Here is a 26,501-nt window from a genome sequence, read left to right as displayed (position 1 = left end):
TATTTGGTAGGGGGATTTATTAGGACAAAATGCACAGGGCCGGTCAGTTGGCGTCTCACCTCTTCTTCTTTGCAGCTTCAGGTCAAAAGATGGCACCACCTGGGACTTCTGGATAATCCTGAATCCAGGCTTCTGCATAGCAAAGCTGGGGAGATGTGGTCCTTCTGGTGTTTAGGGCCTGGAGTTTTTGGAGCCGGACTAAAGATGTGGCGGAGGAGGTGGCAATGGGCGCTCTGTTTGATGGGAGGAACTGGCTCCTGCCACATTGCCTTCATTCTCTGGTCCTCCTGGTGGCTTCTCGCCTTCTGAGAAAAGCGGGTCCTTGCTTGATTTGGAGGCGCTTTTCTGGAGCAACCACTGGGACGGCGGGTTTTGGCTCATGAAGTCCAAGATCTCATCCAGGTTCTCTCGGGCGTTGGCGATTCTTTCCCGGCTCTGGACGATGACGTTGGCCGGCAAATCCCGGAGGGAAGGAGTCAAAGCCAAGTGAGACTGAAGCTCTTCCAAGCCCTCGTAGACCTGGGTGGCTTTTTCTTGGAGGTGGAGAGGGAGCTCCGAAATGTGGGGCAAGAAGTTGTGGTACGTGTTGTACAGCTCCTGGGCCAGGCTTCGGGTCAAGCTTAAGGCTTTCATCTCAAGTTGCTACAGAAAAAAATAAAGAGAACCATTCTTTGAAGTCCACATTCGGCTGCTGAACTAAAATCCCCAGAAGCCCAGCTGCCCCCATTTTCTATGGATTGGTCCGTACTGGACGGTTTGAAGTCCAGCCCCATGTCGGAGCCGTACGAGTTGCTCCAGATCCCATATTTCTTGATTTGTTGAGTTGCGTTCCCAACTAGAGTTGCCAATTCAGGATCACCCCAGGGGTCTTGTTGGCCCTTTGGCCCATTGGTCTTCGCAAAGCATCCAATGTAGAGTTGGCGAAGAGTCAGTTCAACTCAAGGAGTCAACACTATTTTTCTGATTGACCAGAGAGTTTTTGCTCAAGGAGGTTCCTAGTCTTTGGTCCTCCAGATGGTTTGGACTTCAGTTCCCATAATTCACAATTGCTGGTCAAGTTGGCTGGGGCTTCTGGGAGCTGAAGTCTGAAACAAATGGAGGACCGATGGTCGGGGACCACTGATCTTCTCAAACCCTCTCCATCCTGGCCTGTCAATCAAGAATGATTAAGCTCCACCTCTTCTCAACTAGGCTCCTCCCCCTCACCTTCAAGCACCTCCCCGTACCTCTTGGGAAACCGGCCACTAGATAATCCTATCCCTGGCTCTTAGGTGCAGTGTTGAAATATTTGAAGGGATGTCATATTGAGGAGGGAGCAAGCTTGTTTTCTGCTGCTCCAGAGACTAGAAGATGGAGTAATGGATGCAAACTACGGGAAAAGAGATTCCAGCTCAACTTTAGGAAGAGTGTAGTGGAATCTTCTTCCTTGGAGGTCTTTAAACAGAGGCTGGATGGCCATCTGTCAGGGATGCTTTGATTTGGATTTCCTGCATGGCAAAATGGGGTTGGACTGGATGGCCCTTGCAGTCTTTTCCAACTCTATGATTCTATGGTTGGCGCCGCTTTGTTTTCTCTGGTGGAGAGCAGTTCCACCAGTGCAACCTTGCTTCTGGGGACCCACCCTTGCGCATTTTTGCTCCTCACCAAAATACCTCGGGAATGAAAGAGACTGACTCCATGCCACTCCTTATCGCCTGCTTTGAGCCTTCCAGTTCTTGCTCTGGTTGCCACTCCTTCCATAGGCCTGAGAGCTGTTCAGGAACTTTGGGGAAACTGCTTGAACCCAGGCCACCAGTGTAGTCTATCTGGAGGAGCGAAAGGCATTTATTATTTTAAGAGAGAGAGAGAGAGAGAGAGAGAGATCAATTATTGCTGGAGACAGATCAAGAAACACCTCAAACCAGAGGTGAGCAACAGGTAACCCTTGGACTGCAACTCCCAGCATCCACAGCCAGTGTAACTAATGGTGAGGCATCATGTAATTTCGGGGCTAACAACATCTGGAGGGTGAGATGTTCTTCCTGCCCTTGTCTGACTTCAGATTTGCTAAACAAAAATGCCCAAGCAAATAGCATTCACTGAGATTCTAGTTCTAGTTCTACTTAGGCTTCATTCCCACTACCTTTTAAACCAGATCGTGATTTGGCTAAACCAGTTCAATTGACCCTGGTTCTGTGAAGCGATTCTGAGAGGGGGGCATTGCGATTGACCCATTTAACCCCCGTCTTTTTGATGCTGATTTTCCCCGCTTCTTTTTCGATAAATCGAATCTGCGCAAGTGAGAACCACACATGGATCGGAATCAATTCAAATTTCCCTTTCGGCCAGCTGGAACCGAATCATTTTGAATTGATTCATTTGTGAATGGGAACCACAAGTGGATTATTTTAGAGGGAAAAAATGCAATCGGGGCAAATGTAGTGGGAACCACGCTCCGCTGTCGAATCAATCCATCGATTCGGATCGCGCACCGATTTATTTGTAAGTGGGAATAGGGCCTTAGTTAAGTTGATTTAAGTGAATAGAAACTCTGTTTGCACATTGTTTGCAGTCAGTTTGCAGCCATGCAAGTAAGCTGAGGACAATGGAAAAATGTGGGAGGAGGAGGAAGAAGAAACCGGGACATTTTGAAAGCAGCTGAAAAAGTAGGAAGGCAGAGGATTAATTGGGATTGTTCCTGACAAATTGGGACAGGATAGGAATGCATCTTGACTCTTGGTTGTTGGCTATTATCTTTATATTTCGAATTGTAATCTTTTGAGTGTAAAAACTTGGGGGAAAGTTATTATTATTGCCTCTCATGCATCCTAAGATATGGCAAGGCCAGTCTTTGAAAAGCTTTGCAAGAACCATCCCAGAGGACTGAACATAATCCCTCACCAGCATCTTGATGGGGGATTCTGGGCACTGTAGTCTGCTGATACAAGATGTCCGGGTTTTGGGTGGCTAAGAGCTAGTTCTGTTCCAGTTCTCCCACTCTTACCTACCAGGTCTAAGACTTGGTCGAGGAGAGAGAGGTTCTCCCCAGTGCTCTTGCGGGTCCTTTTGACCTGGCGCAGGATGTACTTGAAAGCCCGGTTGCGCAGCTGTGTTGAGAGGGAGTTGATGCGCATGAAGCAGCCTTCCTTGCAAAGGTCCATGGAAGAAGGGCTGGAAAGGTCTTGTGAGGCACTGGGCTGGGCTGAAGAAAAGAACAAACACAAGGGGCGATGGTTCGGTTGCAGAACTGGGTGTCACTCCAGGCCTCCGCAAGACGTCAGTTGCTATATAAGGTAACATTTGTTGATGGTAAATACAGGCGGCAGACTGTTTACAGCAGAGGAACATCCTAAAATGATAGAATCATAGGATCGGAAGAGACCCCAAGGGTCATCCAGTCCAACTCCATTCTGCCATGCAGGAAGACACAATCCAAGCACTCCTGCCGGATGGCCATCTCTGGTTGAAAGCCTCCAAAGAAGAAAACTGCACCATCCTCCAAGGCAGCGTCTTCCACTGTCAAACAGCTCTTATCATCAGAAAGGTTTTCCTAAGGTTTAAGTGGGATCTATTTTCCCATACTGTAGTTTGCATCTATTGCTCCAGGCCCTATTCTCTGGAGCAGCAGGAAACAAGCTTGCTCCATCTTCAATATGACATCCTAATCTTGGGATCCCATTATAGCCAATATCTGATCCCGAAAGAACTAATTGTATTGAGACTATCCCTGGCTTGCAATCCAGTTCTCTATGGCTGACAATGGAGATCCAATGGAGTGTGTAGCTATGGAGGCAGGGGACAAAATGGGGGCATTGCTTTCCCTAATGAAAATTTCCCCAAATGTTTAGCACTGTAGTAACTTAAAGCTTCAGTTGAGGTTCCAAGAGACCAAGGTCTTAGGTCAAGCCTCACTCTCTCAGCTTCAGAGGAAGGCCATGGCGAACCTCCTCTGAAGAAACCTTGCCCAGATAATCCTTTGACAGGGTTGCCATAAATCACAGTCACCTTAGGGTCACCATAAGCCAGAAACAAACGGAAGGCACACAAGTACAAACATTGATCTTTGACTGAGTTTGTGTTGCGTTACAGGTTGGTATTCAGCTTAGGGAATATGTGACGCAATTCCCCATGTGGATATTTATGCCAAACTGTGGCAATGTGTGATCTTTGGCAATGAATGACCAATGAGGTGACAACCATTGTGCAACCGCATCCATTCAATGGGTCTCCTTGAGTCAGGATTAAGACCAAGATGATGAAAGGTCTGGAAAGCAAGCCTTATGATGAATGACTCAGGGAGCTATGTTTAGCTTGGAAAAGAGACGACTGAGAGGTGAACATCTGAATGGAGGTCATGTAGAAAATGGACCTTATTGATTTGCTGCTCCAGGGACTACAATGCCAGCCACTGGGTTCAAACGTCAAGAAAAGAAATGCCACCTAAACATTTGGAAGAACCTCTTGACCACATGAATTGTTTGGCAATGGAGTGGGTTGCCTAAGAAGGCAGTGGAGTCTCCATCTTTGGAGGTCTTTAAACAGGAGTTGGATGGCCATCTCTCAGGAGTGCTTTCGTTGTGTTTTCCTGCATGGCAAGCCCATTGGCGTACCTAGTATATTTGACATCAACCCTCATTTCTGTTTACCATTTCTTCTTCTTCTTTTGAAATCAAGTCACTTCCATGCATACTTCTCATCATCCAAATACCCGAGTAATTAAGTTGGTTTTGGTTTTACCTATATCTTCGGAAGTCTTCTATATTTTAAACTATTACAGTGGACGTATTAACATCTTCTTTCTTTATACGATCTATCCATGGTTCCCATTCCAAATTAAACTTCCCCGGAGATATTTTATTTATTAAGTATGTTAATTTATCCATAATGGATGAACAAGCAAGGGTCAATTTTGATACTCCCCTCCTCTCTTTGACAGCCCTTTCTGGGTCTGTTGGAGATGCTGGCTGGGTGGGAAAGGGAGCGGACTCTCTTTACTGCTTGGCCAACAGAGCCAAAATGCAACCACTTCCCACCATTATACCCAGTGACACTACCTTTGGGGTGCCACCCAGTGTGGTCCACACTCCCTGCACATTCCTATTGGCACCCCTGGGCAAAGGCTTGAGTTATATGACCCTTGCATTCCCTTCCACATCTACGATTTTATGGTTCCAAGAGGAGGATTCGGGCCATTGCCTCCACACCATTTCTGCCCAGTTCTCACCAATGCTAGTTGGCGGCAGCGGGAGGTAATAATTCAGCCATTCTTCTGATTTCATCAGCGCCCTATCGATGGTTGTGGAAAAGACCTGTCCGATGGGTGACTCCACGAAGGCGTTGATGCTGTTGACCATGGCCGATTGCGGGACCCTGGTGTCCTGGATCTGGGAGGCAAGCTCGGCGACCATGTTGTGGAAGGACTTGTCTCTTCCTCTCTGCGAGGAGCTCACCAATGCGGGCTTGGAAAGGATTGAGATGATTGCTGCGTCCGGCTCCTCTTTCGAGGACCAATCCTGTGAGTTAGGGATGAGGGTGGATGGGAGGGGAGAGGAGACCGAGAAAGTTACTTTCTTCATTTGCAGATAGAACTAGAGCCTGGCATCCTGTTGGTTAGTTCCATTATTGTAAATTGACTTGTGTGTCTGATGCCTTCAAGTCATAAGTTGCTGACTTGTGGAGACCCCATGAGTTTCCTTGGGATTTCTTAGGCAAGCTAAATGATGCAGCTGCTAAAAAAGCCAATATGATTCTAGGCAGCATCTGTTTCACCTTCTCTACCAAAGAGCTCTGGTGCCACAATAAATGACAAATCCCAGCAGCTCCTAGGATGGAGCCAAGACCATTAAAGTGGTGTCAAACTGCTTTCATTCTGCAGCTTTACAGGACAACTGTGAACAGAGGTAAATCTCAGTGGTGTCAATGTGGTTTATTCCCCCAAGTAAATGGGTGTAGGACTGCAGCTCTTAAAGTGTCCACCATTCACATGCTCAAGAGGTTCTACCTTAGTTTCTGTCCGGAGCACGGTTTCCCTTTCAGACGAGTTGCTCGCACATATGTCATAGCGCATTGGAGATTTTCCTCTCATGGCTTTGTTTGCTGATATCGAAGACTGCACGAGGAAAAGAGGGAACAAAGAAGCCAAGGGTCAGTTGTAAAGAACTGGGTCCTTTATTTAGAACCATGAAAACTGTGGCAATGTGTGATCTTTGGCAATGACTTGATGGATGAATGAGGTGACAACCATTAAACAAGCCCATCACCAGTTTTCTGGTGGATGGTCCAAACAATGATCCAAGATCTATTTTGGTTATCTTTCTTGGCTAACTCAAGAAAGACTCAGTCCCATAACCAGTTCTCTGGTTGATGGTCCAATAAATGAGCCAAGATACCTTTTGGGTTATCTGTCTTGGCTAACTTAAGAAAGACGCAATGCCATCACAAGTTCTCTGGTGGATGGTCCAATAAATGACCCAAGATTTTGGTTATATTTGTTGGCTAACTCAAGAAAGACTCAATCCCATCACCAGTTCTCTGGTCCAACAAATGACCCAAGGTACCTTTTCAGCGATCACCCGTGAGACTGTTGAAGGCTCCCTGGAGAGCGCCGCCCATCTGAACTCCAAATCTTCTTCTGATGCTGGTTGAGAGTCATTCGGTACCTCTGTATCTGAGCCAAGATTTGGCAAGGGTGCCCACTGAAGGGTTGGCCGTTCTTGGATCTCTGGTGGCCGAGGGACCGTCGGTGGCGGTGTCTCCGAAGGAGATCCTGGGGGCGGGCTACAAACCTGGTCCTTCTGCTCCGGTGGAGTATCAGAGGCCGTGCTTTCCCCATCGTAGACTGTGGGCTCCATCGCCTCGTCGTCTTGTAACAGCCATGATATCATTGGTGGGGTCTCAGACGACTCTTTCCTCCATACCCCAGTCTTAAACGAAAGCTGCAAAACAACAAAATTAAGATATTTCTGCCCTGCCTTCCAGCCCACAAGGGCTCCTGAGGCAATGGACAGGCAACAGCAATGAAAATGAGATAAACTTGAAACCATTTTAAAACACAGGGCCATGCTCTCTAAAGAAAAACAAAACAGAAATGTCAATTTCATCCTAGTTGGACTAGTGTAATGCGCTCTACATGGGGCTGGCCATGTTTGGAAACTTCACCGGGTCCAAAATACGGTGACTAGGCTATCGGCAGGGGCAGCTGGGGTACAGGGATCATCTGAGTCTCCTGTTGAAATAGCTGAATTGGCAAAATTAAAGTGCTGGTTTTGACCTTTAAAGCCCTACACAGCTTGGGTCCAGACCAGTGGCATCAATAGGTGCTGCTGAAGACCATGCACATAACATGTTGGTATGTACGTGCTGCTACAAGTACATACCAGCATAATTTCGTGAGGTGCTGTGGGTTTCAAATTTTGAGTATACTGACATACCCACCGTGACCAATGTGTGGAAATAAAACTACCATGACAATTTTGTTGATAGGTAGTACCCCATACCTTCTTTTGTGATTGTTGAGAGAATGATTCCTCCCGTGCTAAGGGCAAAGGAACCTCAGGCTGCTCCTTTAGAGGATTGTTTGGGTCTTCCTCTGGTAATACTTGAGAAATAACCTCCTCCTTCTCATCTTCTAGAGATGGTTGTCTCCTGAGTGAATCTTGGATTGGTTCTCCCTCCATGTGCTCATCCTTCGGGGACCCTTTCTCACTTTTGGCTTGAGCTTTTTCACCTATGAAGAGGAGCATCACTTCAGCTTTCACGCATGGACTGCAATTTAACATCCTCTCATTGTTAAGTTAAATATCCATGTATGGAGATACTCTGCTCCAGCACTGGGAAAGCCCTGTGTATGAGGGCACATTGCTCAACACATGTCGTTTGACTGCATGTGCAGTCGCACCATGCAAAAATTTAACTCTGCAATGGCAATGCATAATTTGCAGCATGTAACACACAGCTGAAATACTAATCTTTGCTGCTATGTCAGAATCTGATTCTGTTGCTGACAGAATATGGATGGCATCCTGTTCGTGACATACGCATGCATAGGCCATGCTGAGAGACTATGAGTGGCATCCTGTTTGTGACATATGTATGAATTAGCCACACTGACAGACTATGGGTACATCCTGTTCATGACATACGGATGAACTAGCTGCACAGACAGACTATGGATAGCATCCTGTTCGTGACATACGCATGAACTAGCCATGCTGACAGACAATGGGTTGCATCCTTGCCATGCTGACAGATTATGGGTATCATCCTGTTCATGACATACACATGAATAAGCCATGCTAACACAATGAGTGACATCCTGGCCATTCTGACAGATTATGGGTGGCATCCTGATCGTGCAATGCACAGCTAAGTTGTGCTATACATGCAGGGAGAATTGGTCACCATAGTGCAACAGGCATATTTGGCTGCCAGCATTGTTGGGTATTGTGGCTGCGCATGGAGCATTGTGCCTTATGCTTGGACACCATGCATCAGAGATTCACAGTTTGCATTGCAATGGATTTTTATGCTATGCTGAGGTGATGCTGTCTGTTACTAATTTGCCCCATGTATTTTAGAGTGACTCATGCATCTCTGTGCCATTAACAGGATGCCAGCCATAGACTTTGAACTCCAAACTCCAACCCATTTCTCTATGGCCTGCTCTCTCTATTGGCGCGCCACCCCCAACTTGGTGCATACTCTCACTCCGTTGCTCCGATTCCAATCCAGTCTGTGGACCATCTGTCAGGGAGGGAAAAGAAATCCTTCTGTCAGCCTCATCCTCTTGTGAATCTTCATTTCGCTTGTCTTTTCTGGCATCAGTGGTGGGATCAGGCATGTTTAAAATCTTGGACAGGCTGATTGTCCTAATAACTGAAACCTAAGGGATAGACAACAGGGTTGGTTCACCTTACAGCATCTATTGATGTCAAAAGGGTCTTTTAACGCATTATGTTCCCAGTGGGAAAAGTTGTTATTGTGTGCCTCCAAGTTGTTTCTGATTTATGGCAACCCTAAAATGAACCTATCGTTGGGTTTACTTGGCCAGATTTGTTCATAGGAGGTTTGGCGGGTTTTTAAAAATCCCTTTTATTTGGCGTCACAAACAAGATGCAATGGAACCCCAGTCTATTATCAGACTCCCTTTGAGAACCTTAAAGGCGTTAAAAACTCCCCTCTTCTGGTGTTATGAACAGGATTCAATGGAACCCCAGTCTGCTGTCAGACCATTCCAATCTACCTTAGAGAGCCACAAAGGATTTAAAAGCTCCTTTATAGTTAATGTTATGAACACAATGCAATGGGATTCCAATCTACTATTAGATTCTCTTTGGGAACCTTCAAGGATTTAAAAAACTCCCCTTTATTTGGTGTTACGAAAAGGATGCAATGGAACTCCAATTTAATATCAGACTTCCCTTGGGAATCGCTTCGATTGTCCTTGGACAGAGAAGCGGGGTATAAATAAAGCTATATTTATTTTATTATTAAATAAATCCCCTTTATTTGGTATTATGAACAGGATGCAATGCAACTCCTATCTATTCTCAGATTCCCTTTGGGAGCCTTCAAGGATTTAAAAAATCCCTGTATTCAGTGTTATGAACAGAATGCAATGGATCTCCAAATCTATTATCAGGTTCCCTTCGTAAATCTTAAAGGAGCTTGAATCTTCCGCATGCTAAGGCTATATACCACCAAACTCTGTCCCTTTCCTCCAGGGTTTTGGAAGAACGAAGGTTGTCCCCCAGCAAAATGGAAGCCAAACCCACTAAAAATGGAAAACAGGCTTGCAAAAAGGCCACTCTCCGTGGTGCAATCTCTCTCCTCCATTGCAAGCCTCTCAAATGCAGAGGTTCATACGTACGTCCCTCTCCTGCCTCACGGAGGTGGCTTTGTCCGAGGAGGTGGTTGTCACCCTGTATTCTTCAGAGGAATAATCTACATGCAAAACACAACAGAAATGGAAGCGTTTCAATATTATTGTCTTGCCGAAGGGCCAAAACCACCTTTGTATCCCTTTTTGCATCTCTGGCCCAGGGCAATGGGTACTGATAGTTTTTTGTGGGTCTTTCGGGCTACATAGCCATGTTCTAGAAGAGTTTATTCCTGATGTTTCACCAGCATCTGTGGCTGGCAACTTCAGAGGATTGCTCTCTGATTTCTCTGAAGATGCTAGCCATGGATTCCGGTGAAAAGTCAGGAAGAAAGTCTTCTAGAACATGGCCACATAGCCTGAAAAACCCACAAAAATCTATGGATGCCAGCCATGAAAGCCTTTGACTTGGCGATGGGTATGTTTAGCTGGGAATGTTTTTCCCTGTTGGCATCCTCTTAGTGAGGTTGACTGTTGGACTATGATTCTGGAGACCAGGGTTCGAGTTCCGCTCAGCCATGGAAACTCACTGAGTGACCATGGGTAAGTTACACCTTCTCAGCCTCAGAGCATGGCAATGGCCAACGCTCACCAGAGAAGCTTGCCAGGAAAACATCCTGATAGGTTTGCCTTCGGGTCGCCATAAGTCAGAAATGACTTGAAGACAACTGACACACACACATACACACACACAATGAAGTCGAAGACTTTCAGGGCCGGCATCCATACATTTTTGTGGGTTTTTCAGGCTATGTGGCCATGTTCTAGAAGATGTTTCACCAGCATCTGTGGCTGGCATCTTCAGAGAATGATGCTGGCAAAACGTCAGGAATAAACTCTTCTAGACCATGGCCACATAGCCCAAAAAACCCACAAGAAAACTACACATACATTATCCTAAGGGCTCTGGGGGGCTGAGGGTCTGAACAGACAGGTTAAAATAAAGCTGCTTCGGGTCACTTTGGAGGTATGCTGTCTTAAGAGGCCGGAAACCATGCCAAAGCCATGCTTTGGTGCAGCTTCTGGTCTCTTAAGATGCCTGTGTCATTTAAACAGCATATCTCCAAAGTGACCCGAAGCAGCTTTATTTTGGCCTGTCTGTTCAGGCCCTGGGAGTGGTGCTTCCGCTGCAGTCCATGCAATAGACATTTTTATTTTGGATGCTGCCCTTGCAAACACATGGAGGGCTGGTCCTAAGGCATGTACCCAAGGATGAGCACCTAAATTCATCCAGAAAACCAGAGGAGGTGAGATTGACTTACTCATATTTGGCCATGACCCCTTTGCTCTATGACTAGGTAGACCCACAGGCCTCGGCTCGGCCCATGATCACAGCTTCATTCTTCCCCCTCCATGCAGGACCTGTGTGTTTTCAGTCCGGAAATGGGCCAAAGGAGAGATTCTCCCATCATTCCATGCAAGCCCTTGTGATGTGGTGTGATGTCACAGATCTGCTGGAGCCGGGCTCTTGGAAGGCCAGATCAGAAAGAAACCGGACATCTCCAAAAAGGGATCTCTGCTCCAGAGACTAGGGCACCAGGCAATGGGTTCAACGTTTAGGTTCCACCTAAACGTTAGGAAGAACTTCCTGATGGTAAGAGCTATTCGATCATGGAAGGCGCTGCCTTGGAAAGTGGTGGAGCCTCCTTCTTTGGGGGCTTTGAAACCAAGGCTGGATGGCCATCTAATAATAATAACAACAAAATGTATTTGTATCCTGCCTCTCCAAGCAGACCGAGGCGGCTAACAATAATAAAACACTCTTAAAAAACAATATAAAACAGCGATCATCATTACATCCCAACCCTCCCAAACCCACCCATCCACAATAAAATACAATTAAATATTAAACAATGGTTAAAACAAGGCAGAGGCAGCTCTGGAAAGTAGCAGGTGCTTGATGGAATTAACAGAAAAATCACTAGGATGTTAATCTGGGACGGCCTGACGGAAGAGATGCGTCTTGATCGCCTTTTTAAAGCATTCAAGACATCATATGTAGGATCTGCTCTGGCAGGTTGTTCCATAATTTGGGGTAGGCAGAAGAGAAGGTTCTCTGAGTAACCGCAACCAGCCTGGTTTTTGCTGGCTGCAGTAAGTTTTTGCTAGTGGACCTAAGCGTGTGGGGCGGATTATATGGGAGAAGGCGATCCCATAAGTAAGATGGACCCAAGCCATGAAGGGCCTTAAAGGTTATAACCAACACCTTGTACTGTGCCCGGAAGTTAATAGGCAGCCAGGATTTTAATATAAGTGTTATGTCATCACTCCTGGATCTTCCAGTGACCAATCTGGCTGCTATATTTTGAATTAATTGAAGTTTCCGGACTAGGTGCAAGGGTAGTCCTATGTAGAGCGCATTGCAGAAGTCAAGTCGTGGGGTTACCAGTGTGTGTGCCATAGTTTTTAGGTCCTCAAGATCCAGGAAGGGGATAATAATAATAATAATAATAATAATAATAATAATAATAATAATATCATCTGCCACAGGGAGGGCTTGGATGGTGTCTTCTTGCATGGCAGAATGGAGTTGGATGACCCTTAAGGGTCCCTTCCAAATCTAGGATTCTAGGTCTTCCAAAAGAGGCTGGGCAGTTTCCCTGCGGAGTGCATGTGTCCCAACTTTTAATTTCGACACTGAGCAAAGGATTGGGTTTCATGGTCTATGGGGCTCCTTCCAGTGCTGCGATGGTACGAACTTGGCACCTTTGAGCCGCATGGGGTGGCCATGCCCATCATCCCCAGCCAGCTAGGCATGCTGAGAGTTGTAGTGCTACTCAGCCGAAAGTCATTGGATTGAAGAAGGTAAAAACATCCCTTCTCTAAGCAAATCTAAATGCATGTGTCCAACTTTTAATGTTTAAACATATTTATGAAGGTGGTGCTTTAAGGGGTGCTGAGGGTTGTAGTGCAAGTCACTGGGCTGAGGAAGGTAAAAACTTCTCTCCTCCTGGGAGGGGGAACCTGGCACCTTTGAGTTGCATGGATGGCAACTCCCATCATCCCCAGCCACATAGGGATGCTGAGAGTTGTAGTGCAACTCAGCTGAAAGACACAGGGCTGTGTCAATCTAAGTGCCTATGTCAAACTTTGGATGTTTAAGCATATTTATTAAGGTAGTGTTTTGGGGTCTGTCTCTGACAGATCAAGCTGAACACCTCACCAAACTACAAGTCCCATGGATAGAGCCTATGACTATAATGGATTATCTGTTTTATTCTGTATTTTGTGTTGGTGTGTGTAGCTTTTTTTTTTTTAAATGCATTTTAGTTGATGATTGCATCTTACTATTGCATTTTTAGTCTTGTATTCTAGTCTTTGATATTACTGAAGCCACTCTAAATGTTTTATTCTGCTGTAAAGCACCAAGTACTTGGACGGCAATATATATATATATAAATAAATAAATAAATAAATAATAATAATAATAATAATATGAGAGCCATGGCAGTTAATGTAGGGTCAAACCACTTTAATTCTGCAGTGTGGATACACCATTTGAAGTAGAATAGGATTATGGAGTTGGAAGTAACCCAGAGGCCACATAATCTAACCCGCCATCAATGCGGAAAACCACAGATGAAGCATCCCTAGTGGATAGGCATCCAAAACCTCCAACAAAGCAAAGTCCATCATTTTCGGAAGAGGCATCCCTTACTTGGAAAACGTTGCTCGAGGTTGCTAGGAGTAAAAATTTGCAGCCATGTTTTGCAAAGGGAGCCATTGCAAGTTCTGAATGAGAGCCAGTGTGGCGTTGTGGTTTTGAGTGTTAAGACTAGGACTCTGGAAGACCAAGGTTCGAATCCCCACTCAGCCATGGAAACCCACTGGGCAAGTCACACTCTCTCAGCCTCAGAGGAAGGCCATGGCAAAGGTCCTTTGGACCAAGAAAACCATAGGAGAGGCCGCATGGTGGAGTGGTTTAGGTACTGGACTGATGAGACTTGAGTTCAAATCCTCATTTCGCCTTTTGTCATGTGTGGCCCAGTCCCCTTTCATACTTCACAGCTTGCATGCCCTCCAACAACATCTCAATGCGTTCAAAAGACCCCAAGAGTTATTTGCAGGAAAGAATGGCGAAAGCTACACCTTGAAGCAGAGGAACTCTGGAATGTATGCAATGAGTTTAGGAAAGCTTGGTTAAAGAAAACCAAAACTCTACTTGCAGGAATTAAATGTAAACTGAGAAGGAAAGTGGGAGGAGAGGAAAAACTGGGACATTTTAAACACAGCTGAGAAAGTGGGAAGGCAGAGGGTTCAAGCGATACTATTTCTGCCAAACCGGGACGTTTGGAAGGCATGTTTCCAACTTAGCATCCTCAAAGTTTTAATCCTCAATTTCATAACTCTCAGAACCAGAAAATCCCAGGAGGTGCATTTCTGAAATCTAGAAGTCATCATTAATCTCTGCAATGTAAGACAGTTTATTCCCCCAACACCCCATTTGCTAATACAAAAAGACCTCAGTGTTTCAATGCAATGTGGTTTATTTAGGAATGTTAAGTACAGGGCGGAAAATGAAAACGGGAGCCAAGTTAGAGGAGGGACCGGTTACACTCTTTCCCCCCCAAAGACAGAGACAATTGCATATTTTAAGAAACCGTCGCTGGATTATACAAGGCAATGCCTACATTTCAGGCTTTTTCTATCCCCATTGGAGTCTCTTGACAGTTTTAATACTATTTTTTTCTGAACAACCAATGCATCGGCAAGATCTTAGCACAGACATGTTCTCTTGAAAGCAACTGCTTTTGCACTAAGGCTATTTAAGAAACCGGTTAAATTTGCTACAGGAAAAGAAATAAAAATAAACACTGTATTTTCGTTAAACAGCATATGATGGAGATTGCTCACTTGTGGTTGCTGAAAGTATTTTCCATCTCCACTGCCCCGCAGCCATGGGAGCCAGTCATTGCCACCTTCCTTTACGTTTGAATGGGGTTCCACCAAAATGGTGGCTAGAACTTGCGTTCCAACCAGGAGAGCCTCAAGCAACCAATGTAACATGAGGCTGTCCACCAGCCAACCACACTTTGAAAATGTGATCTAGAAAGCAAAGGATTTGTAGCCTTTAAATATGTATGTAAGTCTATGTTTTAAATTGGGTAATAGGTCCCCTGGTTGGAAAAAAAAATTAGCCCTTTTTGATATGGAAGCCTTAGTGCATTAATGTGTTAATGGAGGGCCACCAAAATGGTGGCCAGAACTTCCATTCCAGCTAGGCTTCAGTCTGGCTCAACTAAGAGCACCTCAACAGCTAAACTAACATGGCTCTCCCTACAAACACCAGGACATTCCCATTGTAAGTCAAACTAAGTCTTGCCTTTCCTAAGTGTCAAGGCCCAGAAGACTGATAGGAAGTGTGCAAACCTTCTCCTTGACCCCATCCCACCTCCAAACAGAGAAGCACCCACCATGTAGTCCTATTCCATCTCTATCTCCTCCACCTCTGGTTTGCCAGATGGGGTGAAGGGTCCAACTAGCCAAGAAAGGGGGGCGTTGTGGACCACTTGGTCCATCAGCTCTTCCGTCAGCTCACGGGCTTTGGACACTTTCTCCCTGCTCTGGGCCAAGACCGAACTCGACAAATCCTGGAAGGACTTGGCAGACAAGAAGGACGTCCGGAGATCCTCCACGTTTTGGCGGACAAGAGACACTTTCTCCTGGAGACCGGCGGGGAGGCCTTGGAGGTTGGAGACCAGAGCCATGGTGGTCGACTGGAGCTGCTGGGCAAGGCCACGAGATATTTCCAAAGCTTGAGTCTCAATCTGCTGCAAGAAGGTAAGAATGGTCAAGGTTAGAAGGTGGTAGTGACAACCAGCATGACGTTGTAGTTTGAGGATTGGACTGTGACTCTGGAGACCCAGGTTTGAATCCCTGCTCGGCCATGCAAACCCACCTTGGGCAAGTCCCACTCTCTCAGTTGCGGAGGAAGGCAAATGCAAATCCCCCTCTGAATGAAAAGTTGTCAAGAAAACCCCACCCTTAGGGTCAGCATAGGTTGGAAACGACTCGAAGGCACACAATACACACATCTCTGCACCCCACATTCTTATATTTACTGGACCCTCCATAAGGAGAGCCTCCATAGAGAGAAGCAGGCTATCCATGTCATCCAGATGTCTTGCCTTGGGGAATGGATTTCTCTTCCCAAACCCAAACCTACCTTTGGGTCAGGAATATCCTTCAGGGTGGTCTCCGGGGAGTGCTTTTCCTTCCATTCCAGCCACATATGATGGAGCTTCTCTTGACCACTTTGGAGTTTCTGATCGACACCCTGCTTGACCTGCTCAATCTAAGAGGACAAGAGATGGAGGGGTGTCAGCAAACCTTCCCTAAAACTATAGGATCTATCCTCCTAAGTGGAAGACACAGAGATACTCTTCCAGCTTTTACCTGGGGCATTTTTAAAAACTTTATATCTTGATGTTTAGGGCCTTGTGGTTTTCAGATCTTTCACCATTTTGGTCACCCTCCTCTGGACACCTTCCAGCTTGTCCACATCCTTCTTAAATTGTGGTGCCCAGAACTGGACACAATATCCCAGGTGAGGTCGGACCAAAGCAGAACAGAGTGGCAGGCACTATGACTTCCCTGGATCACTATACTCCAGTGATGCCTAGGATCATATTGGCTTTTTTAACTGATGTCTCACACTGTTGACTTCTGTTCAACATGGAGTCTACTAGGACTCCTAGATCCCTTTCATAGGGACAATTGCTAGTGATTTCTTACCAGCTCAATGGTTTGATGGAGCTGGGCCAGGGCATCTTGAGTTCCTTGCTTGGCATCTTTCAGCTTGGCCAGGGAATGTTGATAGGCTCGGTGACGGAGTTTGGTCGAGAGGGACCCCAAGCGCACAAAGTAGCTCCCTTGCGCTTTCTGCTGCTCAACGGTGGCCATATCAAAACCTTCCATGGATGTGGCCAGTTTTGCTGGAAGGATACAAAGAGATTAAGTTCATAACTTGTCAAGTGAGAAGGAGCCATGGATAGTGGCCAGAGGTGTCCTGATAGATTTTGAGGTTCGGGCGTTCATCATGGGAGTCTCCCTAGCTGCGATCCCAAGGAAAGTCTGCAAATGCAGGCCTGAATCATCAACAAACTAGTTTTAGGGGTTTTGATTCTTACCAAGAGCAGGCCTTTTGCAAAGCTAATAGATATTGGTTGCCCATCTGAAACAAAGCTACACCAAAATCCATTGCATTTGGAGATGAGTAGCAGGGAAGTGTAGTGATTTGAGTCTTGGGGTAGGAACCAGTGTTTGAATCTCTGGGTCACCTTGAGCAAGTGACCCTCACACCCTCAAAGGAGTATAAATCCTCAGTATAAATCTTGCCAAATATTACAATAGGGTTGCCATAAGGTGGTATTGACTTTAGTGTACATATCAAAGATATCACAGCAGGGATAGCTTGTAATAATATGGGGAAAGCCTTCCTTTCCCAGATCCTGTGAGCTTCTTTGTCAGAGGCTTTGTTAACTGAGGTATACCTATATAGGAATTGTAGAGTTGGAAGAGACCCTAAAAGGCCATCCACTCCAGCCCCTGCTATACATGCAAAGCAAACCCAACAGATGGCCATCCAGCCTCTGCTTATGACTCCAAATACCTTTGTAGCACTCGACAGACGCCAGATGGAAATCTTTTGGAAGAACACAGAAGAGCAGGTATCGGACAGGTAAGTCCTCTGTGGCTAAGTGCTCATTGCTAAATCAACACCCAGCTTCATCTCATCACCAGAAATGGGATCCTTGGATCTAATGCTCAAACTTATCCCTGTTCCAAAGGTGAAAAAGCAACCCACTCACCCAACTCTTCATCCGTGATCGGAAGATAGCGGTCAACCAGCTCTTCCGATTTGCCAAGCATGGCATCTACACCGCTGGACACCATTTGGCCGACTGAGGAGCTCATGACGGTGTTGACGCTGCTGGAGACCGCCGACCTGGTCATCTCCATCCCTCCTGAGACTGCCGACTTGGTCATCTCCATGCCTCCTGAGACCGCCGACTTGGTCATCTCCATGCCTCCTGAAACTGCTGACTTGGTCATCTCCATGCCTCCTGAGACCGCTGACTTGGTCATCTCCACACTCCCTGAGACCACCTCCTTGGTTTTATCAACCATCCCCGTCATGGTGCTGCTGAGGGCATCTTTGGCTCCCGTCATGGTACTGGTGAGAGCGTCTTTTGCTCCCGTCACTGTGGACGTCACCAGGTCCTTGGTGTCCGAAATGATCTGGAAGACAGTTTTGTGCATGAGATTTTAAACACCTTGTTGGTTGGAAAACAGAGGCACCGTTTTGCAGTGGAATGGCTGGCCTCCCATATAGGTACTTCCTGCCACCATTTTGGGAAGGATTGCAGAGGGAAATAGAGGTCTTTGGGAGTAGTTTGGAGTTCTGATGTGCTTGTAGGGAATGGGGTGGGAGTATTTTCACACATTGTCAAGCATGGGGAGGTTTGGTTGTGACAGTGGTTAAAAATTGCATGACAATCGCTCTATATGCATACATACATATGGGAGTTTTGGAGTCTAGTTCAGTCTACAAGCTTTCCTCAAAGTAGGGACACTCCTTGCAATAAGGGCAATTTGCCAGTCCTATAAGGGACAAGCTTTCTGCATCTCAGATAAGGGGCATTCCTTATAATAAGGGACGTTTGCAAGCCCTATAACTGCAGGCCATAAAAGGTATGAGCTTTCCTGCCTTCTTTTTCTTTATTATAAGAAATATCCCTTTTTCATAAGGGATATCTCTTTTAACAAGGCCCACTTGGCAACCTTCTCTGGATGCAAAGATTTTGTATTTGTTGCACAGACACACACAACAAACTGCTGTTAGCTCCCCCAACTAAGGGAAGCTTTGTCCTTACCTTATCGGTCGGCTGTTGGAGAATCGGCAGCTTCTCCTCCAGTTTGTCCAGACCCTTGCATGCGTATTCGTTGGCTGTGGAAACTGCACAAGAGGAAAGAAGTTCCTTTAGTAAGAAGCCAAGTCACCGGCAAGTCCCTGGATGAGTCTGTGCAACTGGGTCTGTGTAACTTACTCTGTGGCTCCAGTTTGCTCAGGATGGGCTGAGCGCCACTGGCAGCCGCCGAAGCAATGGTCTTCACCCCCATCTCGGCTGCATCGCAGACCGATTTCATGTACGGGTGGCTCTCTTTGGTGGAAGTGTAAGCCGCGGAGACCATGTTGTAGGCAGAGCTGACCAGTGGTAGGCTTGCAACCCTGCCAGCCACGTTCTATGGGGAGGAAAACACAGAAGCAGCCATGAGAACAGTAACTTGATAGTACCCATGCGTTCGGATGCTTCCAAGAGGGACAGTTCAACCGCTAGTTGTTTGTACTCATGAAAGTGGGTGCTCCCAAGAGTCATGTATCTGTTTATGCCAAAAACATTCAGTGAGATACAGGAATTGTGATTTATGAGTAACATTATTACAAAAATCATTAGGATTCTGTATAGTGTGGAATGAGAGGAGGTCAAGGGGGCGGGTGGAGGACACCAAGAATTATTTAGTTTGCCTTTTAATGTCATAGGTACAAAACCATCATCTGCTCTACTCTTCTTTTCATTCTGTGAGGCTTCCAATGTACAAGATATAAAACCATTTAACTTTGATTCATCAGTGTCTCATGTCTCCTGTAATAATAAGGCACCAAAGTTAGCAATATAATTACTTTAAAAAGGGGTCCAGATTGTTATATTTCCATCTTGCTATCATTCAGGATAGAAAAGTAAGGTGGGAATCTTGCAGGGGTAGACTGGGTCCAGAAAAGCCTTGGATAACGTCATTGTACATGGCAGCTTCCAGGTCAGTGGGGCAGGGACTCCATTCTGGGTTTTCCATTAGCTTTAAAGGAACTTTGGAATAGGAATTGGGATCGTGAAGAGCTTGAACTAAAACCTGGCATGGATTCACTGCCCTACTGACTGTGAGAGCGGCCGGATAACCCTAAGCCCCTGATGCCTTTAAGTCAAGGGTTCATATTGGAGAGATCTTTAAGAGCCTGGATGAAAACATGGTGTGGATTTGCTGCCCCACTGACATGGAAATTACCAACCACTGCTATCTCTCAGTGCAAAAGAAATGCCAGAAGCAGACAAGGTGAGGAAATTGTTTCATTTGTGGTAGGCTCCAAAGAACCAGTGTGGTGTAATGGTTTGAGTGTTGGACTAGTACTCTGGAGGCCAGGGTTCGAATTCCCACTCAGCCTGGAAGCCTACTGGGTGGCCTTGGGCAAGTCACACTATCTATTTCAAGGGATGGCAATGGCAAGCCTCCTCTGAAGAAACTTGCCAAGAAAATCCTGTGATAGGGCTGCCATAAGTTGGGAAAGACTTGAAAGCCCAATAACAGTGCTCCGAAAGGCTTGGGATGGACTGCAAAGGAGAGAAGAAGGAAGAATACATGACATCTATCCCTGATGCAGGTTACAGTATGGATCTGTCTGTTTTCAGCTTTAAAAATGGAAAGGTTTGAGAGTCTACCAATGGCAAAGGGCCACCATTTGGTTCCTACACTCACTAAGCCATACAGACTTGGAGGTTTTGCAACCATGTGCAATGCCCTGAAATATGAGAGCTGGCAAGCACCCTCCGGCTCTAAAGAGAGAGCTAGACAGTTTCGTAATTCCGGCTGTTTGGTGCATCTGACCAAGACAGGCTCGATCCCAAAGGGCTTTCTGGCTGGCATTGTCAGCTAGGCTTGCTAAAAAGGACACAAGGCATAACTTACCCAGAGGTTAATGGGCATAAGGTCAGACAGCAGGACATATTTTGCCAGCCAGACATAAAGGCACTTAACCTAGCAGACCAGATTGCAAAACTGCATGGCAGTGGGCTGGATTAGATGACCCAGCACTGAGAATGGAGTCCACATGGGAAGGCAGCTGCTCATCATTTGAAACCCTCCAACAAAAGAGAGCTAATAAAGGGCAAATTTGGGGGTAGGATACTCCAAAGGTCAGTGCAGAGTATCCTGGCTAGTTTGGACTTGCCCTAAGATCCCATCCTTGGTCCGCCATGGACTTTTGATGCCGAAACTGAAGACAAGACAATAGACCCAAGGTCTCTTTGCTACAAAGTGCACTAGGCGAAAAGGCAGCAAAGGTGCAATTCTGGAGGGTTAAAGTCCTGGGACTTTTTTCTGATTAGCAGAAAATGACATCATTTGACACACTCCCAAGTGAGCATTAGATATCCCTGTTTCTTCTATGCACAATTGCACAAGGGGCTTTTCTCCAGCCATAATGGCATGCTGTCCTCTGAGGACTCTGAGGAGGGGGAGTTGCTATTGCCTTCCTCTGAGGCTGAGAGTATGTGACTTTCTCTAAGTTAGTTAGGGTCACCAACTTGGTGGCATCGGAGTCCTAGGATTGTGCAATGTGGATGAACAGAGATGTAAAATTTCCAAAATTTTTGGAAACCATGGAAATTCCCACCTCATTTCCCCCAGAACAACAACTACAACAACAACAACAACAACACAACAACAACAGAGGGCTTTTTGGAAAGATTTAGAGGGGAATGCAATACATTAGCAGCTTGCGGAAACGGACTGTGGCATTCATTCTAGGGGTGCCACTGGTTATATATAATTTTGTTGACTTAAAACCGTCATTTTTGTTATATTAAAAGTCCATTTTATTCATGATATGGCCGAGCCGGGATTCGAACCCTGGTCTCCAAAGTCCTAGCTCAAATCAGGGCATCTCATAAGAACTACAGAATCCCATGGCACTGGTCCAGGGCAGTTACAGTGGTGTCAAACTGGGTTATTTCTGCAGTGTGGATGCAGCCTTAATGGAAAAGATGGACATGTAAAGTGAGAGTAAGGCGAGAGTAAAGCGAGAGGCAGTGTGAAAAGAGGAAGCCATGGCTCTGAATATGCAGGACCTGAGAAGAGGATCAGAGGATTGGATCCGTGTCCTCCTTGGTTTCTAGGGCCTCATTCCCACTTATAGATAAATCGGTGTGCGATCCGGATTGATGGATCGATTTGACATCGGATTGGGGTTTACACTACATTTGCCTTGATCGCATTTTTTGTCACCACAACAACCCACTCAAGGTTCCTATTCATGAATGAATCGATTCAAAATGATTCAGTTCCAGCCAGACGAAGGGGAAATTTGAATCGACTCCGATCCGCTTGTGGTTCACACTTGCGTGGAATCGATTTATCGAAAAAGAAGCGGAAAACAACAGCGCCAAAAAGACGCTGGTTTAATGGGTCTGGCACATGGCCCTTCTCTCGGAATGGCTTCAGCGATTCGGATTGAGTGGGAACCAGGGTCGTTTGAACCGATTCACGATCCGGTTTAAAAGGCAGTGGGAATGAGTCCTAGGTCTGATTTAGTCTGGGATTTTTTTTTTTTGGCATTGGAGGCCCTTTACTTACTTTCTGGTCCTGTTCTTCCATGGTTGGGGTGGCGGCAGCCTCGCTGTTCGTGGAAGCCATGTTTCGGGGTCAACGTTCAGCTGCAAAGAGAAGGCAAAAGTCAGACGCTTGCTCAAGTCATATCAAGGTAGATAAGCCAGGAGTAAACTCCAGGGCGAGATAGAAAGGCCCTGGTCAGAAGTCAGGAGATACTTGGTGGCACGCGATATCGGGGCTCAGATTTGCTCAAGATGACATACAAAGGCATGGGATTTGTCCACATCGATCCTTTTGGCCTTGTTGTCGTCGTTCTTTTTGTGCGCCTTAAAGTCATTTTCGACTTAAGGGAAACCTATCACTGTGTTTTCTTAGCAAGATTTGTTCAATGGATCTTGGCCATTGCCTTCCTCTGAGGCTGAGAGAGTGTGACTGACCCAATGGGTTTCGTGGCCAAGCTGGGATTCAAATCCTGGACTCCGCAACCGCAACCGCAACCAAACCAGAGACCCTTTGAGCAAGCTATCCTCTCTTAGGGCTCATGCAGATATGCCTCTCCATGCATTGGTTGTTGCATACCTTCAAATTGTTTCCTTTTCTTTTTAATTTTATTTTTAATATACCGAATTATAAAACAATCAATTCTTCATACACACACACACAAAGCTAGGATTATTATATTCAATAACCCTATAAACTAAGCTAACACATAACATTACTTCTCGACAAAAGGTCCTATAACAACATGTCATCCACTTGTTTTATTTTTCACCTATAAAAAGAGAAAGTATACAGTGGTGCCCCGGGTTACGAAATTAATTCGTTCCGCTGTCAATTTCGTAACCCGAAAGGCTTTCGCAAGCCGAATTCCCATAGGCGCTAATGGGGAAAAGCCGCGATTCCGTGTGAAATCGCGCCGAAAAGCACCAAAAGTTTTTTCGTAACCCGAAAAAACTTTCGTAACGCGGAGCAATGTTTTCCAATGGGATTTTTTCGTATCCCGAAAATTTCGTAACCTGGGTATTTCGTATCCCGAGGTACCACTGTATATATATATATATAAGTATATATAACAGGGGAAAAATATAAAGACAGCAATTCCTCTCCTTTGAGAAGATCTCTTGGAGCATACAAATTCACTTCAACTTCCCAGATGTACAAAATTTGATGATCGGTGGCCATCCCTCCTCAGTTTGCTTCATATCTTTAGAGTTCAAGAGAGCTGTAACTTTATCCGTTTCCATCGCCTCTAATAATTTCTAACAAGTTGTTTCCAACAAATGGCGCTCATAGAGCTCTTCCCCTTCGGACTACAACTCCCATCATCCCTTTGGCCCACACTGGTTTTGCTCAAACTTCTCAAACCAGTCTCAAACCAGTTCAAAGGATGCCAGAAAGTCTGCAAAAACTCTGGAGGTTTTCTCATTGCAGCCACACCTCCATCTTGGCAAGAAACTTAAAGGGCTGCTTAAACCTTTGCAAGCCCTGAGTAGTCCTAATAATAATGATAATAATGATAATGATGATGATGATGATGATAATAATAATAATAACTACTCAGAGTCAGCAAAGATTTAATCTGCCATTACGCTTCTTGCTAAAATGGAGGTATGGTTGCAATGAGGAAACTTCGAGTGTTTATGTGTTTGCAATTGTGTTTTGTATATTATTGTTGTTGTTGTTGTTGTTGTTGTTATTATTATTTTCTTTCTCACACTCCTCAAGGCCTAAGGTGGGGCACAGCATGTTCAAATGCAAAGCACCATTGCAAACACACGAACCCAAAGTTAAAATGCGATACTATAGTCTCACGGAAATGCATTGATAAAAGTTCATATAGCGCTGGGTTTCTGCAATGGAGAAGAGGCTGGACTATATGGTCTTTGGGACCCCTTCCAATGCTATGATCTTCCCCCTAATGTTTTTAATTGCAAACTATTGCAAACTCTTCCACCGCTTGCAAACCCACCCACTTTTATTGCCCCATATCTGGGGCAAAGGAATGGCTCCTTTCACCCACAGAGAAATTTTGCAAGAACACGAGAATGAGTCAATAGGGAGACGCTTCCAACAGCTTTGCTCCTTGTTTTTAAACCAAGATATAAAAATATATGGCTGCAACTATTTTTAAGATACGTCAGCCAAAGTATGTGGCTTCATAACTCTCCGATTCTGCATTGGGTGGAACTGCAAGACAAGGGTGCCTCTGAGCATACACTGTGAGTATCTCATAATGCTGATTTACACTATTATAGCCCTATGCTTGCACTTTTTAATAGCCATGGAAACATCTTTTGGCATCCTTAATACGCAGTTTAAGGCGGATACTTGGAATTCTCTATTAGGGATCTCTAGTGCCTTGCCAAACTACAAGTCCCAGGATTACTAGGGTTTCGCTTTGGCTTAAACCAGCTCATTTAGAAGAGAAAATCTTTCCTGTGTCTGGCTCTGCTGTTACCCCCTTTTGCAAGAAAGATACAACTTCACAGCTGCAATTCTTTGGTATCCTTGGCCAATTTTAATTGTGGTAGACAATTTTACAGATGCTTTTGTTAGGAGATGAGACAGCTTCACAATTTCAATAAGTCTCCTCAGCCTCTTTTACCTGTTATTATTATAAGACAGTATGTTTTTAGTAGGAAAGATGCAACTTGACAATTTTGATAAGTTGCGTGGGTTCTTTTTGGGGAAGAAACAACTTGACAGTTGCAGTAAGTTGCGTGGGTTCTTTTTTTTGCAGGAGGGATACAACTCCAACTTTGCCATTGCAACAAGTTGTATGGGTTCTTTTGGCTTGTGTCTTGTAGCTTATTTTAATAGTTATAAGGCAGCTGGAGATACAGCTTTCCAATTTCGACAACTTTTACAATTTTGTAAAACTGTGCAGATTCTGTAACCTTGGCCTGTTTTAATTGTTCGAAGACAACCGAATGTTTTTGCTTGGATAGATGCGTCTTTAAAGTTTGGATAAATGCAAATGGATTCTGTATCCTTGGCCTCTTTTAATTGTTATAAAACACCCAGATTATTTTTTTTTAATAAAGAAAGGACACCTAATAAACTCCATTTCTTTCCTGCCATTTAAACATATTATTTTATTATATTATTTGTAGTCGAAATGGTCTCAACTAACAATGTTATGACTTGAAAAAGTGGGTACCAAGTCTCCAAAACGGTTTGACTCTTCATGATATTATTTATAACCAAAATGGTCTCAACTAACCATTTAAGATCTTAAAAAGTGGGTACCAAGCCTCCAAGAAGGTATGACCATTCATGATATTATTTGTAGTCGAAATGACTTAAAAACTGGATACCAATTCTCCAAAAAGGTTTGACCATTCATTATATTATTTGTAGCCATAGTGGTCTCAAGTAACAATTTAGTGTCTTAAAAATTGGATACCAAGTCTTCAAGAAGGTTTGACTGTTCATTGTATTATTTGTAGTTACTCTCTGTATGTTCCCCAGGTCCTTTTTGGTTCTTTTCATCTATTATATTCGGTACCTGGTTTGTTCGAAACCATTGCTCCAAGAATGTTGGGCATCTAAAGAAAGAGGCTTTGGAAAAACCCACTTGGAAAACATGCGCCGAAACAAAATCTCTATACTCACCTCTGCTGCAGCGTCTGACTCCTGGAGCTCCCCAGCTGCAAAATCCCACACCCTTGTAAATGCCTTGTATATATACTCTGGAGTGACTCCCCTTTATTTTCATGCATGCAATCCGAAGCAAGGATTTAGGAATGTGGGTGGAGAGAGAGAGGAGGGAGTTTGCAAAAGTTACAAAGGGAGGGCAACTTTGGCTTTGTGTGTGTCTGTAGGCAACTTGAAGGCCCACAGACACAAAAGTGAAAGGGATCATGTGAACAGAACAGAATTAAGTTAGTCAATTCCTGGAACGTGTGTTGCAAGAATCCGCCTCTAGTTGCCACTGAAAAAAGAGTTTCTTTTCAACCCAGCTGGGAGGAATCCAAAGCCTTCTGTTTGGCTGTGGCCACACTCCAGAATTAATATGGTTTGGCACTGCTTTCATTGCCGTGGCTGAATGTTATGGGATTCTGGGGTTTGTCGCTTGGGGAGCTATTGAGCCTTCCTTGTCGGAGAGCTTTGGTGCCCCACTAACCTGCAAATCCCATATTCCATACCCTTGAGCCATGGATGACAATGCAGTGTCAAACTGCATTATTTTTGCAGCATTGATGCACTCTTAGACCTTATTCCCACTACCTTTTAAACCGGATCGCAATTCGGTTTGAAA

General features: G+C 45.1%; 2 protein-coding genes across 3 annotated transcripts; both read right to left on the bottom strand.

The window, feature by feature from the left end:
- Positions 1-198: 198 nt before the first annotated feature.
- LOC149308375 (uncharacterized) lies at positions 199-11,183 on the bottom strand. The gene is made up of 10 exons (XM_089536867.1): positions 11,165-11,183; positions 9,848-9,921; positions 8,686-8,860; positions 7,476-7,705; positions 6,537-6,914; positions 5,981-6,088; positions 5,204-5,492; positions 2,984-3,181; positions 1,653-1,801; positions 199-642 (listed from the first exon to the last, which is right to left on the bottom strand). The coding sequence occupies exons 1-10, from the start codon at positions 11,181-11,183 to the stop codon at positions 199-201; spliced, it is 2,064 nt and encodes a 687-aa protein (XP_089392993.1).
- A 3,142-nt stretch (positions 11,184-14,325) lies between these two features.
- Positions 14,326-26,075, bottom strand: LOC149308374 (perilipin-3-like). 2 transcript variants are annotated; one of them, XM_089535660.1, is made up of 8 exons: positions 25,856-26,075; positions 22,265-22,344; positions 18,907-19,102; positions 18,733-18,815; positions 17,668-18,097; positions 16,592-16,791; positions 16,023-16,151; positions 14,326-15,627 (listed from the first exon to the last, which is right to left on the bottom strand). In XM_089535660.1, exons 2-8 carry the CDS (start codon positions 22,322-22,324, stop codon positions 15,280-15,282), a joined length of 1,446 nt encoding a protein of 481 aa, XP_089391786.1. In that variant the 5' UTR covers positions 22,325-22,344; positions 25,856-26,075; the 3' UTR covers positions 14,326-15,279. The 2 variants fall into 2 exon arrangements, with proteins under 2 accessions (XP_089391786.1, XP_089391787.1); XM_089535661.1 differs by having other exon boundaries at positions 14,326-15,624.
- Positions 26,076-26,501: the final 426 nt, after the last annotated feature.

This window comes from Sceloporus occidentalis, unplaced genomic scaffold, assembly GCF_023333645.1.
Source record: "Sceloporus occidentalis isolate IW3139 unplaced genomic scaffold, rSceOcc1.0.p SCAF_8, whole genome shotgun sequence".
In the NCBI taxonomy this organism is placed as follows: Eukaryota; Metazoa; Chordata; class Lepidosauria; order Squamata; family Phrynosomatidae; genus Sceloporus; species Sceloporus occidentalis.
The sequence above is the reverse complement of the archived record's forward strand: the minus strand, read 5'-3'. Positions and strand labels throughout refer to the sequence as shown.